Here is a 17,088-nt window from a genome sequence, read left to right as displayed (position 1 = left end):
AGGGAAGTCTGTTGGTAGATTGCTAGGGGAGGTCTTGAAGGCCCAAATTGTAGGTTTTGGGTACTGGGTAAATCTGAATTACTTTAAGCAAGGTAATAAAATATTCATCTCTGTGCTCTAGAAAGGTAATTTTGAAGGCCAGGTAGAGTCAAATAAGGAATACAGAGAAAGATCTGGAGGAGGAGAAGCTGATCTGTCAACTTCAACTTCAACTTCTGTCAAGTCTCAGTTGAGACTTTTATGACTTTAAACCTAAAAAGACTTATGATTTTAAATCTAAAAATTATCCTTTAATATTGAGGTGCCAAACTTTCTTGAGACGTATCTGTTGTCAAATTAAGTAGACTTAGTTTAAAAATAGAAATATTACTTGACTCTACTGTTTTTCCTGATGTAATGAGATGTTTTGTTTTTAATATAAACTTTATTTTTGGAAAGGTTTTCCTTTTTGGAGATTGACTTTTTCTGTCCATTTCCACAGAGATTGTGTCCTGTAGTAGCAGAGTATGGTGTCACCGTTAGAAAATATGTACACACGCAGCATTTTAAGTCCCTGATGATATATGTATGTTGTAGGTGTAAGAAAGAAACATCACCCTTTCAGACTCATGAAAAGAGGAGCAAAAATCAGAATGCAGTAGAAGAATGTTTGGAAAATAGACAATTGGATTTTAATTTTATAAATTGGAAGTTTTTCCAGTTTTAAAAATTGGAAGTCAGTGATTGAAGGTGTCAAAGGAAAAGAGGGATAGGAGTGTGTTGACAGCAATAAAAAGCAATGTGGCATAGCCCCACTACCTCTGACACCATAATTCTCTGTCCAGGGCATCAATGAAGTCCTTTTTTTTTTTTTTAATGTGAGAAAGTCTTGCCCTGTGTGGTCATGAGGATTGTTTTGTTAGCCTTCCAGGAATCTTTTTCCCAACACTGAAGTTAGAAATTAAGCTGTTTATTGACATGGGAAGTTATATAAGGACTATAACCTTGGGGGCTCCATTTTTGACAAGCGAGAAGACAGATTTATCCAAGCAAATCCAAATTTATCTCATTATCTGGGACTTCTCTTCATATTTCTTTTAGTAAAACACATTCCAGGGCTAAAGTTTGTGGTCATGGAAGGCAAATAGGGGTAGGATAGAGACACAAATTAATATTTTCCCACCTTATTTCCCACCTACTTATTCATCATGTATTTTTTTACCCATCCATGGGCACAGATTGAACCTCTCTGGTGATTTTCCTTTTTACAAGAAATAAGCTCTTTCAATAATATTTTCTGTGGATTTTTTTTTCTGATTTAAGTGCTACGGTAGGCCAATGCGACTTAACAATAATTCTCATTAGACACCCAGTCACAGCTGTAGCCAACTGTCATGCCATTGTAATAATGATAGATCTAACTATACCAATGACTAATACCGGTAACCAAACAAATACTGTTATAGTTGCTTTTTTGAAATGCAGAGTAATTGCTAAAATCCAAAAGCTAACTTATACAGTTTAGAATATTTGGGGATAGGACATGATGTTATAAGCAGTATAGATGAGTCTGCCCAAGTAAGAAATTTTCATAAATTATTATAAATAGTGATCTTATAGGCAATGATCTGGAGAAAAAACAGGAAAATAACAGAGAGCTGAGCTGAATACTGTAGATGTTCCTCCTTATTTATAAAGCACCAGTGGCTCTTATGCCTTAATCAATCTCTCTTGGATTGGATATCCTCCAACATGCCCAGAAAAAGCTGGGAAAAAAGGTACCAGATGAGAAGAATGTGACATTCTTTGTCACTGGTTTAAATCCCTTATGACAAAAATAGCAGGTTTAAATATTTTACATTAAGCTGTTGCATTGTCTCTCTTTGTGTGTAAACCTGACCCTTTGAAGTACCTGCCTGACTCTATAGAGCTATGATCTTAATTCTTTACCCAGCTGAGAAAACACTTTCCTGATTTTTTTAATTAGTATATTAACCTGCATAACTCTACATAAATAATCTCAGTGTTCCCCCAAATTCATTGTTTTTCTCTTGTGGCAATCATCAGTTTCCTATTTTCATTACCATGATCTTATTTTGAATGCCAAATAATTCTTTCTCTTCTAGGATTTCTTGCAGCTCTGAATTCCCTAAATTTTCAAATCTCATGTGTCACATATTTCTTTCCATTTATTTTTACTTTTTTTTTTAAAGATTTTATTTATTTATTTTTATTTGACAGAGAACACAAGTAGGCAGAGAGGCAGGCAGAGAGAGAGAGGAGGAAGCAGGCTCTCCGCTGAGCAGAGAGCCTGATGCGGGGCTCGATCCCAGGACACTGGGATCATGACCTGAGTCGAAGGCAGAGGCTTTAACCCACTGAGCCACCCAGGCGCCCCTATTTTTACTTTTTTAATGATAGCTAAGTGTATACTGTGTTGTGCTTCTCTCCACTGTTTAACAAATGAATTATAATTCTTTAGCTCGGTATTTAATTTCCTCACAGTATGGAACCAGCCTACTTGCACAACATTCTCTCTCTCTCCCTTATATGAACCTGCTCTTCAGCCAGATTGGCTCCACCCACTTCTCTATCTGTTCCGCTGTTCATGGTGTTGCCTCCATTTGAAATGCTGCTTTCCTATTTTGACCTGTCCAGAATCCCATCCATCTGTCAAAGTCCAACGCTTATGGCATATTCTAATTTATATGGGCTTGCTTCTTCCTCATGCAAGTGTATCCCAATAACATTTTTCACCTTTATTTATTTTTTTTAAAGATTTTATCTATTTATTTGACAGAGAGAGATCACAAGCAGGCAGAGAGGCAGGCAGAGAGAGAGGAGGAAGCAGGCCCCCCGCTGAGCAGAGAGCCCGACACGGGGCTCGATCTCAAGACCCTGAAATCATGACCCGAGCCGAAGGCAGTGGCCCAACCCACTGAGCCACCCAGGCGCCCCCATTTTTCACCTTTAAACTTACCTGTCAGTTAGATCTACCTTTCATTATAGATACCTGTGTACCTGTCTCCACTATTAGATTGTATGAGATAAATGCCCAAGATTAGTTTCACTGTAGTTATTTGATTTGGATATATTTATATCACTACATATTATAACTTATGACATTATCACCCCTTTCATTGGTATTTTATTCTACAGGGACTAAATGAAAAAATATTATCATAATGTATCAATTTTATATGGCAGAGTTAATTTACAAAGGTGACAACCAAGTTTGATGTATGCTAGCCTGAAAGGAAACTGACTGTCCAGCCACTATGAAGTAGTGGCAGCAGTTGCAAAACGGTCTTAATAAGATTTGCTGTATGAGACAAAGGACCATGACTTCATTCTTACTAACCTCAGAAGCATAATAAACTATGGTCAGTTTGGGCATTTTTCCAATTTTGCCATTAACTTGCTCATAAATTTTGATTAGGGGGCATTGTAAGACTTTCATAATTAAGGGAAGTGCATTAGAAATTTATTTCCTGTGAACAGTTCGTCATATTCTGAAAAATACTGAAGTTCTGTAAATACCTGTAAACCTTAGGGATGGTAAAGTAGGTGGCTGAACAGACTTTTTTCTGATAGCGAGTACCTAAAATTAGTTGCAACCTCAAGTCTAAATTTTAAATTTTTTTTTAAAGATTTTATTTATTTATTTGACAGACAGAGATCACAAGTAGGCAGAGAGGCAGGCAGAGAGAGAGAGGTGGAGGCAGGCTCCCTGCGGAGCAGAGAGCCCGATGTGGGGCTCGATCCCAGGACACTGGGATCATGACCTGAGCTGAAGGCAGAGGCTTAACCCACTGAGCCACCCAGGCGCCCCTCAAGTCTAAATTTTAATTCTAACAAATAATTGGTTGACTTAAAATATATGTTGGCTAGGCAAACTTCTTAAGACTAACAAAGTGGCTGTATTCCATGGTTATCTCCTCTAGACTTCATCAGCACACAGATCTATTTTGTAATGATTTCTTGCTTTCTTTAATCATGGATTAACAAATATTAACTATTTGTACAAGTCTGCATCAGTAAATACATGTAATTCTGTATTTGTAGGAGGCATTTATCTTCTAAGAGTGTTTTGAAGGGTGCAGTTATATAATTAGATGCTTTTTCTATTTTAGTTTTGCTATATAGCAACTTGGAAAAGACTAAATTGTTTCCGTAAGGTTTCACTTGATATGGGCATGTATACATTTTAAATTTATAAAGGTTATTTTTCAACGGGCTCTCTTCATAAAATCTCTTTTGTTTTGTTTTTTTTTTTCCTTCAACGATTTTGCCCCATTGGAAATTTTAAGATTTCTGCCAAGTCAGGTTTTTTGTTTTTTGTTTTTTTAAGATTTTATTTATTTATTTGAGAGAGAGAGAGCATGAGCAGAGTGAGGGGCAGAGGGAGAAGCAGACACCCCACTGAGCAGGGAGCCCTATGCGAGGCTCGATCCCAGGACTACCGGGATCATGACCTGAGCTGAATGAAGGCAGGTAGATGCTTAACCAACGGAGCCACGCATGGGCCCTGACAGTCTTCTTTAACCTAAAGAAAGATTCATTTCTTTTTAGAACTGAACCACTGTTTGTGCCCTGATCATGGAATTATGTAGTTTCCAAGTACCTACTTAAATTTTCATTTTTTATGTGTATCAGAAAATATCACAGGTGGACTTAAGGGAAAGAAGAAAGTTTGGGTCTTATTTTTATTCCTTGCTATGCCTTAAAAATGCTCCAGAGGATGCCTCCCACTGTGTGCACTTGAATAGCAGTTATTATTAACTATTGAATGCATCCGATTTGCTTACCACAGTACTGAGTACTTCTCATTTTGATTAATATTCGACATTATGCTATATATATATATATATATACATATATATATATATATATGTATATATTAGGCAATTTTAATATACATTGTAAAAACAAGGTACTTGAGACCCTGGGAGACTAAATAATTTGTCCCTGAACTTGGGCACTTCTTTTACTTGTTTTACTTTCTCTGCCAAGCACACTTGAGGGAAAGGCCTGAGGACATCTCATCAAGGTACCTCTACGAGTTCTGGCTTTGAAGCACCACCTTCTTTCCAAGCGTATAGCACTGCTAGGTAAAATGCAAAGTCAGAAAAAGTCAAAGTCACAGCGGAGCTCATGATTTATCATCTCAGTGGCCCACAAATCAAAAGAAAATGCAAGTGATGAGTAGTGAGCTATGCTGAGGCCTCTCAAGGTGGCCAGAAGGGCCGGTATGACTACTTCCAGGTTAATACGAGATTGAAATCCTTCTACACTGAGTGGAGATCCAGAGCTGGCCTTATAGGTTGAAGCCAGGATGTAGAGGAGGACTCTTCTTCTGAGCAAACCTGCTGCCACTACTTTAGGCTATATCTTTTGATGCCAAGAATGGGTCATATGGCAGGAAGAAGGCAGCACCGCCAATAAACTGGGGCTTGAATCCGATCACTCATTGGTTCAGGAATGTTAATTGTAATAGTCCAGATGCCAGCACAATGTAATACTTGAATTACCAATATGAAACTGATTATGTCTAGGTGGTTCTGGGCACCAAATGAGCACAAAATCATTTGTAAGAGAAGGATAATGAGAGATGGGGGTTGGAGGTATATCAAAAAGCTAAATAAAACTAAATTTAAAACAATCTCCTGACTTCAAATGAACCTGAAAACAAAATAAAATAAAATAAAATAAAATCCAAAGCACATGAGAAAAAGCCTTACACTAGGAAAGAGCCAATGAAGTCAACCATTGAGAATAGATTTTACTGGAAGAAATTAAAATATTGAAACAGCCTGAGAGAGCATATTTTGGATATTCAAAATATAAACAAAGGATTGGCATCTGTAAAAAGGTAGAAAATCCTGAAATAAAAACAGTCATGATCTAATGCTTTATTTATTTACAAATATTTTTTTAAGATTATACTGTGGTCTGCACACTCTTATGGGTGCCAGAGATGCAGGAATGAACCCAAGTAAATAAAAATCATATCCACATAGTTTATATCCTCATGGGAAGTTTACCTGTTGGTGGTGGAAATGAAATAAGAATAGGCAGAAATCTCGGAAATGAAAGACAGCCATTGAAATAAAATTCCCAGTAGAAAGTATAAACTCTACATAAGGAATAACATGGAGGACATTGGGAGATGGAGAGGAGAAATGAGTTGGGGGAAATCAGAAGGGGAGACAAATCATGAGAGACTATGGGCTCTGAGAAACAAACTGTGGATTTTGGAGGGGAGGGGGTGGGAGGTTGGATGAGCCTGGTGGTGGGTATTATGGAGGGCAAGTATTGCATGGAGCACTGGTTGTGCTGCATAAACAACGAATTTTGGAACACTGAAAATAAAATTAAATTTAGAAAAAGAAAGTATAAACTCTAGACTTGACAATGACAGATTTTTTTTTCTTTTCAATTTGGAAGCTATTACTTAGGGAATCACCTAAAATGCAGTCACGGGAAAATAAGACTTTAAAAGTGTACGTACGAGGAAAGAAAGAGAGAGAATGAGAGAGAGAGAACTTCAGATTATGGGAAGAAATAATAGCTGAGATTATTTTAGAATTGAAGACAAGACTCCTCACATTGAAAGGACACTCTGAGAACCTATCTGGATAAACAACAATAAATCAGTGCCTGAACACTTGAGGTAAAACCTCAGAACATTGAGGATAAAAAGAAAATCTTTGCCCATCGAAGAAAAAATACAGACTAGCCCCAAAGCAAAGGCATCTAGATTGAGAGCAGACACCAAGAGCATTATTGAGGGGGAAAATGTCCTATAATTTGGATTCTAGAATTTAATGCCACCATATACCACTGATACATTGATCAAACATAGTAATAGAATATCCAACTTTTAAAAACCGAATATTTTGAGGAAGCAAGCCTAGAAAAAAAATGTGTGGATTAAAAAAAAATAGTAAAGAGGAACAGCAACTTCTAAATGTCACCAAATTTAACTCTTGCTATAAAAAGTAATAACTAATTTCTATGTAAAGGAAGTTAAGACTACACAAAAGAAAAATGCAAAATGCAAGAGAAGAAGAAGAAATATGGCCCAAAAATAAATACAGATTGAAAATAAAAAGACCAAAGGTTGAATTTCTCATGACATCAATGGGAACAAGGATGTGGAAGAATGATCATAGCTGTTTTTTGGTCTGACAGTCCACATGGGCCAACTGTGTGGGTGACCTTGTAAAGCATGGGAGTGGGAAATGCCAGCTTCTGGGTGGTATTTACCTTAGGAAGGGAGAGTTCAGAGCAAAAGTGGGAGTGGAGAAGGGTGAGCAAGAAGGGGCTCACCTGTATCTATAATGTTTATTTCTTTAAAAGGTGAAGCAAAAGTGCCAAGTGCCAGGATCTGTTAAAACATGGTGGTGCATACCTGAATTTTCATACTTCATAGTATTAGCCTAAATGTGTACGTGTGTAACTGAAATGAAAAGACACTCAGAACTTTCAGGAGAACATGAATATTTATGCATAGCAATAAGGTTTAAAAAACCCAAAGTCTTTGTCAGGATCTGTTAAGTCCCTGCCTACAGACTCTGCCCCTCTGACCTCTCTCAGTCGCTCATTCATTCTAACTTCACCCCAGCCCCATTGCATGTTTTTGTACCTCACGCAAGTCTGGCTCATTTCCTCTTCTCATACCAGCAATCCTGTTTGCTGTCTCTTTCTGATACTGGAGAAGATGTCAAAAATTTTAAAATGTCTCAGATGCCTTTGATTTTGCTCTTGGTCCAGTGCTTTTAGTAGATATTGATTCTGCCAGCTGAATGAAACGATGTTTTCTTGGTGTTTGAATGATGTTCCACCTGAGAATTGTTTATGCCACCATAACCCAGTCCTTGCGAGCAGAACACTGCCTGGGGTGACTGGAGTCCTCATACTCCTGGCAGCCTTATGTGCTCAGTAGCAACAGGTAGCTGTGGGATTTAGACTGAGGGAATAATTTTCCATGAACTCGTGTGCTCTTTTCTACCCTATTGATTTTTCTACCAAGCACACTTGAGGAAAGGCATGGGAACATCTGGTCAAGGTATCTCTGTGGGTTTCAGATTTGAGGCACCACCTTTGTTCCAAGATGGTATGTGGAAATTTTTAGGAGTTCAAATGAATATAAGGAATAATAACCCAACTTTGGATGCAGAACTGTTTTTAAGTTTTTGTTCTTGTTTGAGTTTGTATTTGAGAGATAAGCTAATTCTCAGTAAGACTGAGCCTGATTTTCATTTTGGAAGTGACTCCTAAAGTTTTCCTAATTTAATGTGTAAAAATTGATTAAGCCATGCTACTTTATCTTAAAAAGACAAAAACAAACATTGTTACTAGGGATAGTGCTAATGGGAATAGCCATGTATGAGTGTGCACGTGTGCATGCATGCATAGAAGGGGACTCTGGACATAAAGGTCTCTCTCACTGATTTTGCCCACTACCACTCATGCATTTGATAATAACCGGATGGTATTTTGAGGTTCTAAATGGTGCTCCAAAACATCAGCCTAATCAGTTTTATTCTAATATCTTGTCTGATAATCATTCTAATACTGTGGAACTTATTTTGGTACATTGATACTAAGTGTTCACATCTTGAAAATAATTTCACTTCATCAAAAATAAATAGTAGATGAAATTTAACCTAAGTGTATCCTGTCTTCAGGGGTCATTTCCTTACAATTTCAGCTTAGTATTGAGCCAAGAGCTAAGCAAAACTCAGCAAAATTCTTTGGAAATTGCGTTTAATTATTGCAGGTCACTAAGATTCAATTTCCGGTATTTAAAATACTTGGTGCCACATTACATCCTGGTGACAAAGAGAAAGAGTATGCTTGAAGAGGGTCTAACTTCCAATCTGAGCCTAGCTTAGTAAATGAAAGAATTCACCTCCATACTCGGTTTAAAATTAGTTTTTTGAGTATTACTTTTATAATCTTGCCCAATGAATGAAAACTATATGATGTTCACCAATAGTCACAAGAAAATATTATCTCTTCAACTTTTGTGATAATATTAATTATGGAAAATATTAGTGAGCACTTACTCTGTGCTATGTACTATTCTCAAGGTTTTATTTGCATTAACTCATTTAATCTTCTTAGCAGGCTTGTGAAGTAGAAGATAATGTTATCCCCAAATTACAAAAGAGGAAATTGAGGCATACACAAATTAAGTAATGTCTCTGAGACCACACAGTGTATAATGGAGCTGGTGGTAGCTTTAGTTCTTTTCTTTTTTTTTTTTTTTTAATTTTTTTTTTAATTTTATTTTTTATAAACATATATTTTTATCCCCAGGGGTACAGGTCTGTGAATCGCCAGGTTTACACACTTCACAGCACTCACCATAGCACATACCCTCCCCAATATCCATAACCCCATCCCCCCTCTCCCAATCCCCCTCCACCCATCAACCCTCAGTTTGTTTTGTGAGATTAAGAGTCACTTATGGTTTGTCTCCCTCCCAATCCCATCTTGTTACATTTATTCTTCTCCTACCCCCTTAACCCCCCATGTTGCATCTCCTCTCCCTCATATCAGGGAGATCATATGATAGTTGTCTTTCTCCGATTGACTTATTTCTCTAAGCATCTTTTTTTAATTTTTTAAGATTTATTTGAGAGAGAGCATGTGGGAGGCATGTGGGTGGGTAGGGTAGAGGGAGAGGGAGAGAAAGAATCTCAAGCAGACTCCCTGCTGAATTCAGAGCTGGAAGCAGGGGCTCCATCTCACAACCCTGAGACCATGACCTGAGCTGAAATTGAGTCAGATGCTCAACTGACTGAGCCACCCAGGTGCCTCATTAGGCATTTTCTACTAATAGAAGACTATTGACTTTTTTTGCACTCCCACCCATACTAGTGTGCAACTTGTTTATTCATTTGTTTTCAAAAGGAAATCAGTGAAACTTGCACATCTTTATGCATTTTAGTGTTTCTAGCAATAAATGATCATCTATTCCTTGGTTTCTTACAGGGCCTTCTACTTGGACAAGTCAAACTCACCACCCAACTCCACATCCAAAGCTGCCTATGTAGATAAGGTAAAAAGAGATTATTGCATTTGTTGATGCTTTGCCATTCACAGAACTCCCTTATTTATTTTTTTCCACTGTTGTTCTTAGATAATGTGTAGTTCTTAGACAAATATTTGTAGCCTCCAAAGCTGTTACCTCCACGAGGAAGATATTTTAGACTCTTCATTAAACATTTTAACGATGGTGGACTGTAGCTCATCGACAAGCATTTCTTCCTACGGGATGTGTGGAGCTTTATGTTCGTCGCTTTTTTTCTGCAGCTAATGAGGCCTCTCAATGCTCTGGATGAACTTTATCGGCTGGTAGCCTCGTTTATCAGATCCAAGCGCACGGCGGCCTGCGCAAACACAGCCTGCAGTGCATCGGGGGTGGGGCTGCTGTCCGTGTCCTCGGAGCTGTGCTCCCGGCTGGGGGCCTGCCACATCATCATGTGTAACAGCGGCGTGCACAGGTATGTCACCTGCCCTGCCATGTCGGCCTATCTCGGGCCCGATTTCGTTTGGAGGTTCTTGCTTACGTTTTGGTTACAGGAAATGGTAACTGGAAACATTCAGAGGACTTGGATGTATTTGGAATAAGATTTAGGAAATCAGATCATGGTGACACTGTGTTTTCTGGCTTCAGTTTTATGTTTGGTGACTGGTGATTCATACAAATGAATGCAATCCCACATTTATATCACTGTAGCTTATCTGCCCAGAATCTTATGACCCTGGCATTTATATTACAAGATATTTATACTTTAGGTACAAATTTGTACATCCATTATCTTCATTGTAGGAACTTGCCAGGTAGGAGCTGGCAAGTAGCTAAACAAAACTTTTTTCACTTTACTTCATGGACCTTCCATCTTTGCTGGTTTGGGTTTCTGTATCCAGTGATTGTGAGGTGGGTGCTGCCTTGAAGTTACCACTGCCTTTCTACTTTTGGCAAAATTAGGTCCAGAAGCCCACACAATATACATTCCTGGAAATGGAAGAGGAAATCTTAGATCGGTCCAGTGCAGGTGGGTTTTCTTAGGCAGCTGTGCTCAGTCTGGGGTGGCCAAGGTAGGCTTAGGTACTCATACAGCTGCATCAGCTACAAAATGGGGGTGGAGGAGCCCGTGTCAGGTCCTTCCCCGTGACCACATGCTCCTCCTCTGTCACCTCACCATTTTCACAAGGAAGTGAAACCATAAAGCAGAATGTGGTCCTCATTGTAATCTGAGTAGGCAAATAGTGTCCTGTCACCCACCATAGTCTCTTCCTGGAACTGGGCCAGTTAGATTTTGAGATTGGTGTTATTGTTTAGTCAGATTTACTTGGTACTGGACCTGTGTAAAGGACTGCGTTGGACTATTAGCTGTGTAACATCATAAAGCAATGATGCTCATGTTAGAGGCATAAATATGGCATGACAGTATGAACAACAGATAACAAAAAATAAGAAGAAGATATAATAAGATAACAGAATAAGAATAAACAGACCTCCACTGCAAGAAAATGTAAATGACCTCAGAAAGTTACAGCTAAAAACCAAGGTGCAGATGGAAAACAGATCTCTGAGATGGGTAAACTTTTCCCTAAAGAAGTTGATGTTTGAACTGGGTTTTGATGCGTCAGGGTGAAGAGGTAAAAAGAGGGAGAAAAATTATCTGAGGCAGCAGGTTCTCATCTGTAAAATTCCATTTTGATTTGGTATGCCTGGATTCTAGTCCTACACAGCATGTTCTTGCTTACAAAGTATGGCAAGACCTTATTTCTCTGAAAGGAGTATTATATTCTGTGGTTGACAAAATATACAGAATTTTCTCCTTTATTTTAATGGCTGTGTACTACTCTGTGCTCTATTGCAAGCTGTAATAAGCTTAATTGAAAATATTGTCTGCAACCAAATGAATAAAATATTGTTTCATAATTTGTTTACTAGCAGAGAAGTGATCACTCCCTTCTGATCAACTCGTGTTCACTTCTTCTGTTCCCACTTATTCATTCACTCATTTATGTATTCATTATTCATTCACTCAATAAATATGCATTGAGCACCAATTATGTGCCAGCCCTGGTCTAGTTGCTGGAGGTACAGGATTGAAAAATTAAAGTCTCTGTTCTCAAACAGAGTGCATCCTGTTGGGGGTAACAGATGATAATGTAAATAAATACATATGTAATGTGGTAAATGGAATAAATAGAAAAAAGAACAGAAGTCAAAGGGGTAGAAGGGGGGGTAGCACCATCTAACAAGGGATTTTATCAGAGACTTGTGTGAAATGAAGGAGTGATATTTATGCAAATATCTCAGAGAAAGAACATTCTATCTTAGGGAGCAGCAGTGCAAATGTGGCAGCTCAAGGAACGGCATCGAGGCCATCGTGGCCTCAGTCAAGTGTCATTTCCTTGATTATATTTGTTCTTATCTCACCCTGGTGCAAGAGCATAGCTTTCTGAGGACTGGATACACCATGACCACGAAGGGGGCACTTCAGACTTCGAAACTACAAGCATACCCTCTTACCTCAACATTAATTTGCTGAAAGTAAATGCAATTAAATCTGCATTCAATCCTAGAACCATGATCAGGTTGTCCCAGTTATTCTCTCTGCTACCCCATGAGCAGTTTTAGAACCTGACAAATGTTTCCTGGGAGAAATAGATTGATGGCCCACAGCTGTTTTATAATTACCATAATCACTGGTTGGTGTGTTGAGACCACAAGGAATGTTGAAATTTCAAAGTAGTTTGATTTTTTCCATTTCTACTGTTCAAAATAAATGTAGCTTTAGTTAGTTCATTTCAAACATTTACTGAGGTATAGCCACAAATACTCCATGACAAATGCTGAATTTAAAGTTAACACTAGTTGAAAATGGTACAGATTTATTTTTCTGTTATGCAGAATAAAATGGGAGTTTAATATTATCTTTTAATCTCTCAGTAAAGGCTATGCTTACATTTTTCATGACAATAAAATGTGCTAACTTATATTGGGTTTGGAAATCTCACATAAAGACTGTTCTTAAAATAATTCTTCCATAATTACAATTCAGACAGCTAGAGAGAAACCCAAGTAGATCCACACCTGCACTTAGCATTGAACATGGAGGCTTGCCTTCAGGTTCTGAAAAAGGGAAGTTCACAGTGTGAATCAGAATAAATATTACACATACCACTTTTACAATTTAGGTTTAAAATCAATACAAGAAATGGTCAAGAAATCAATGTTAGACAATTTCCTGCCTTTTCTGATTTTATTTGCAAAATAAACAGAGAATCTAAAATGTTTTTAGAGTATTGAATGATTCTGCATATGTTTGATATTAAAGAGAAGAATGTGGTTTTTCAGAATGAAAAGGCAGATTAATTAGCATTAATGTCTAGATGTTTTAATGCCAACCTGAATTGGATGGCAGAGCTGCATACAGCAGTGAATGCAAGATTAGTAGGAATAGAATTCAGGATGAATTATTAAAATCTTCTCATAGCATTTAGCCTGTCTTTGTTTTTATTAAATTCTTTTCCCTCGGGAAATCCTTTGTATGTATTACAATTCTACTGATGAACTTCCCAGCCCACACTGTTAATTCACTTGTATCCCTTATCTTCGTTGCTATTGGACGGTGCGAGAATAGGACTGTCTCTTCTTAAAAACAGGTTTTTGCCTTTTAAACAATGTAAACTTGATATTAAAGGTAGCTTAGCAAATGAAACATTTTTATATAATGTCTTACCCTGACATGACTTCTTTCATGTTCATTTTCTGTCTTCTCTTGCCACTTCCATCAAACAACGCACATTTGAACCTGGTTTTATTAGTAAATAGAGTTCAACAACCTGCTTTATGCTCATAACAACTGTCTGTATTTTCAAAATGTACACATAAACTTTCTCATTATCATTTTCATTAGTTACATGGTTAATCCAAGCAGTTGCTATGCCGTAGTTTATGAAATTATCACGTTAGTGGTTTATCTTCCTTGTCCATTGCCTGAAAGTCTTGCAAGAGAGGCTGATTTCATTATGTAGCTGTTCAGATTTCAATTTTATTTTCCATTAAGTTAAAAGAAAAACAAAAATATCCTCCAGTTAGAATTACTATGTCAAGGAGTTCAAACCTTTGTGGTCAATAATGTATCTTGTTCAGGTTCTCGAAAGGATTGTCCTCATGGACTACACAACCAGCAGGTTAGAAGGCTGTGTAGCATTTTCTCCCTTTCCTGGTCTGCAGAGGGTTCTTGAATCCATTTATCTATGGTGCTTCTCTCCTAGATGTACAATGATATGTCACTAGTGCTTTAGTTTATAGTTCTGCGATTAACAAATACAAACATTGGAATTGAATAGTTTTTTTGAATTTCCTTTTCAAAGATTTATTCCATACACTGTCTGGATATATGCTTTATAGACAGAATTGGTTTCTGCCAAACTGAACTAAAAAAATATTGAATCGGCCTGTGACTTTTCAAGTTCTCTCTTGTACTCCTGCCAGCTGCTGGTTGCAGGCAATCCAAAAGCATGCAAACAGGGATTCTCAATTTCCCTTTTATTTCACCCTGCAGCATCCTTCCATTCAACGTGGTATTTCATTCTGCCGTAGTTCTTTATTCCCACCCCAGCTTAACAGCCAACTCTTTGTCTTTAACCAGAATACATCAGTCTACTGCAAATGTTTCGAAACCTGAATCATGAGTCTTTCTGTGTCCCAAAACAAAGATGTTGTTTTCTTCCCACCACATTAACTTCTGCTTCCTTTGCCACTAGGAACGAGTGGGTGGAATTTTCCAGGGGTTACCTGAAAGGATATGTCAAAGAAACTTCTAGTAAGGGCAGGCAATCTGGGATCACAGGTTTTCCTTCTAAGGACTTGGTCCAAGGAGTTTTTGTCCTCATACTCTCAGTATTTTTTAGTAGTTGGTTTTTAGTGATGTCAGAACCTTGGTACGACCTCACTGGAAGGTGTGTGAGGTGAGCATAGGTCTCGTGTTTAACCCACCCTGTGATGTCTTTGAACCCAAACCTTGGAGATCTGTACATATAAATTACACTTTGTCTTCATGCTTTGTTGTGAGGACAGATGTCTTCCAGGAAACAATGGGCTGTGTTTTTAATGTACCTCGTACCTCGTGTTCACTCCTCTAGTGGAATTTGAGACCAGCAGCACCAGGAAGTTCACACTGCGTCAGGGATTCTCCAATAACCAGCCTTAGTCAGTGTCTTGTCTTCTGATTAGAAACCTGCATGGGGTTAGGGGAGGTGGGCGGGAGGGGGAAGAACCCTGCACGGGGGTGAGAAGGAACCAATCTGTGGCAAGGCCTACCTGTTCTCATTCTTTAAAAACATATTGATAAACATAAAGCTAGCTATTATCTGTGTATTACAGTGTTAGACTTCTCTCTCTTTTTTTTAATAACTTGTAGAAATTAGTTTTAACATATATAAAGTTTTAGAACTCAAGGGCCACAAAAATGTGTAACTTCTAACTTAAGCAGGGTCTGTTCCCAAGATGCATTCCTTCGTTGGTTGTGGGAACATTGAGACGTATTTTCACACTTGACGATATTACCAGTGGTCCTTGAATCTTCAGTCAGTCCTCTCTTCCCCTTCCCTAACAAGCACTTACATAATCCATCCTGTGACCACAGTCTAGGACCCAAAGTATGACTATAATCATTTCTTAGGAAAATGAAATCTTGGAGTTAAAATATAAAAACTGAAGAGAAATCTATTACTAGTTTGGTTCATCCAACAGTTTTTATTTCAAATGAAGATGAACATATAAGCAATTTTTTTTAGATTTTTTAAATTTATTTAACAGAGACAGAGATAACAAGTAGGCCTAGAGGCAGGCAGAGAGAGAGGGAGGAAGCAGGCTCCCTGCCGAGCAGAGAGCCTGATTCAGGGCTCGATTCCAGGACCCTGAGATCATGACCTGAGCAAAGGCAGAGGCTTAACCCAGTGAGCCACCCAGGCGCCCCAACCACTTTAAAAAAAGCAAACAAACTTTTTTTTCAGGTGACTATCAATTAGCAATTTTAGAAACCACTTTTATTTGAACTTTGAAGGACTTTCTTAGCAATATTTTATTCTGTCATAACCGTGACATCAAAGGACAAATTGACAAATAGGCCCAGCTTCAGGAATGCAGAATCTTAGAGAAGTGGGGCACTCAAGGTAACCTGACTTAGGTAATCAGAGTCTTAATAGGGCAGATGATAAAGCTGCATCTTTTTCCATTGTGTGGTGAAAACATCAAGTAAAATGAGTAGATTTATTCTGGGGATTTCATCTGTACATTAGAGTCTAGGTATCAGACAGAAAAAAAATTACTGTAATAAACAAATGTTGGTTTCAACCATACCCATTTCTCTTTTGTTCAAAAATGACTCGAGAGATTCAATAACAAGGTGAGTAGAAATATTTGAATTTTAAATCTCCAGGAAAAACATTTCTGCTGGCTCATGGTCTACGGATCATGATCCCAACAAGAAGTTCTAAAATTATGCTCTGTAGGAATCTGAAGCACATTAGTCTAAAACACTACTTTCTTATATAAAGGTAGTAGTAGCAATGACAGAAATGACATTTAAAATCGCCATTAAATATAGCTGCAGTTATTATTTTAACAGTTACAATTTTATCTTATCAATTCAATTGTTCTCATTTGTTTGAAATCTAATAAAATCATTAATGTATCAAAACAAACAAATACAAAAATATAAAATTGTGCTCTACTCTTTAGAAGAGAAAAAATCAGAATCTATTAGGATGGAGCTCTGGGAGAAAGATAAAATATATTCTACTCATGATAGGATATAAGTATAAATCTTTATTACTCTCCCAAACTCATAGGAGCAGAGGATAGAATCGTGGTTAGTGTGGGCAGGTAGGAGGGGAAAATGGGGAGATGTTGGTCAAGGGATCCAGAGTTTCAATTATGCAAGAAGAATAAGTTCTGAAGATCTAATATACAACAGTGTGACTGTAAGTAAAAACACTGTTGTGTGTATTTGGACATTTGTGAGAAGGGTAGATCTTAAGTGTTTTCACCACCAAAAAAAAAAGAGG

At 37.8% G+C, this 17,088-nt stretch overlaps 1 protein-coding gene across 6 annotated transcripts in view; it reads left to right on the top strand.

Moving 5' to 3' along the window:
* The window catches only part of LOC125097754 (phosphatidylinositol 3,4,5-trisphosphate-dependent Rac exchanger 2 protein), a 307,095-nt gene that overhangs the window by 246,001 nt on the left and 44,006 nt on the right, over positions 1-17,088 (top strand). For all 6 annotated transcript variants that reach the window (XM_047725749.1, XM_047725748.1, XM_047725751.1 and 3 more), the window contains 2 exons: positions 9,985-10,051; positions 10,306-10,496. In XM_047725749.1, coding sequence (XP_047581705.1) covers positions 9,985-10,051; positions 10,306-10,496 — 258 coding nt within the window. The remainder of the gene's footprint in view (positions 1-9,984; positions 10,052-10,305; positions 10,497-17,088) is intronic.

This window comes from Lutra lutra, chromosome 4, assembly GCF_902655055.1.
Source record: "Lutra lutra chromosome 4, mLutLut1.2, whole genome shotgun sequence".
NCBI classification, from domain to species: domain Eukaryota; kingdom Metazoa; phylum Chordata; class Mammalia; order Carnivora; family Mustelidae; genus Lutra; species Lutra lutra.
The sequence above is the reverse complement of the archived record's forward strand: the minus strand, read 5'-3'. Positions and strand labels throughout refer to the sequence as shown.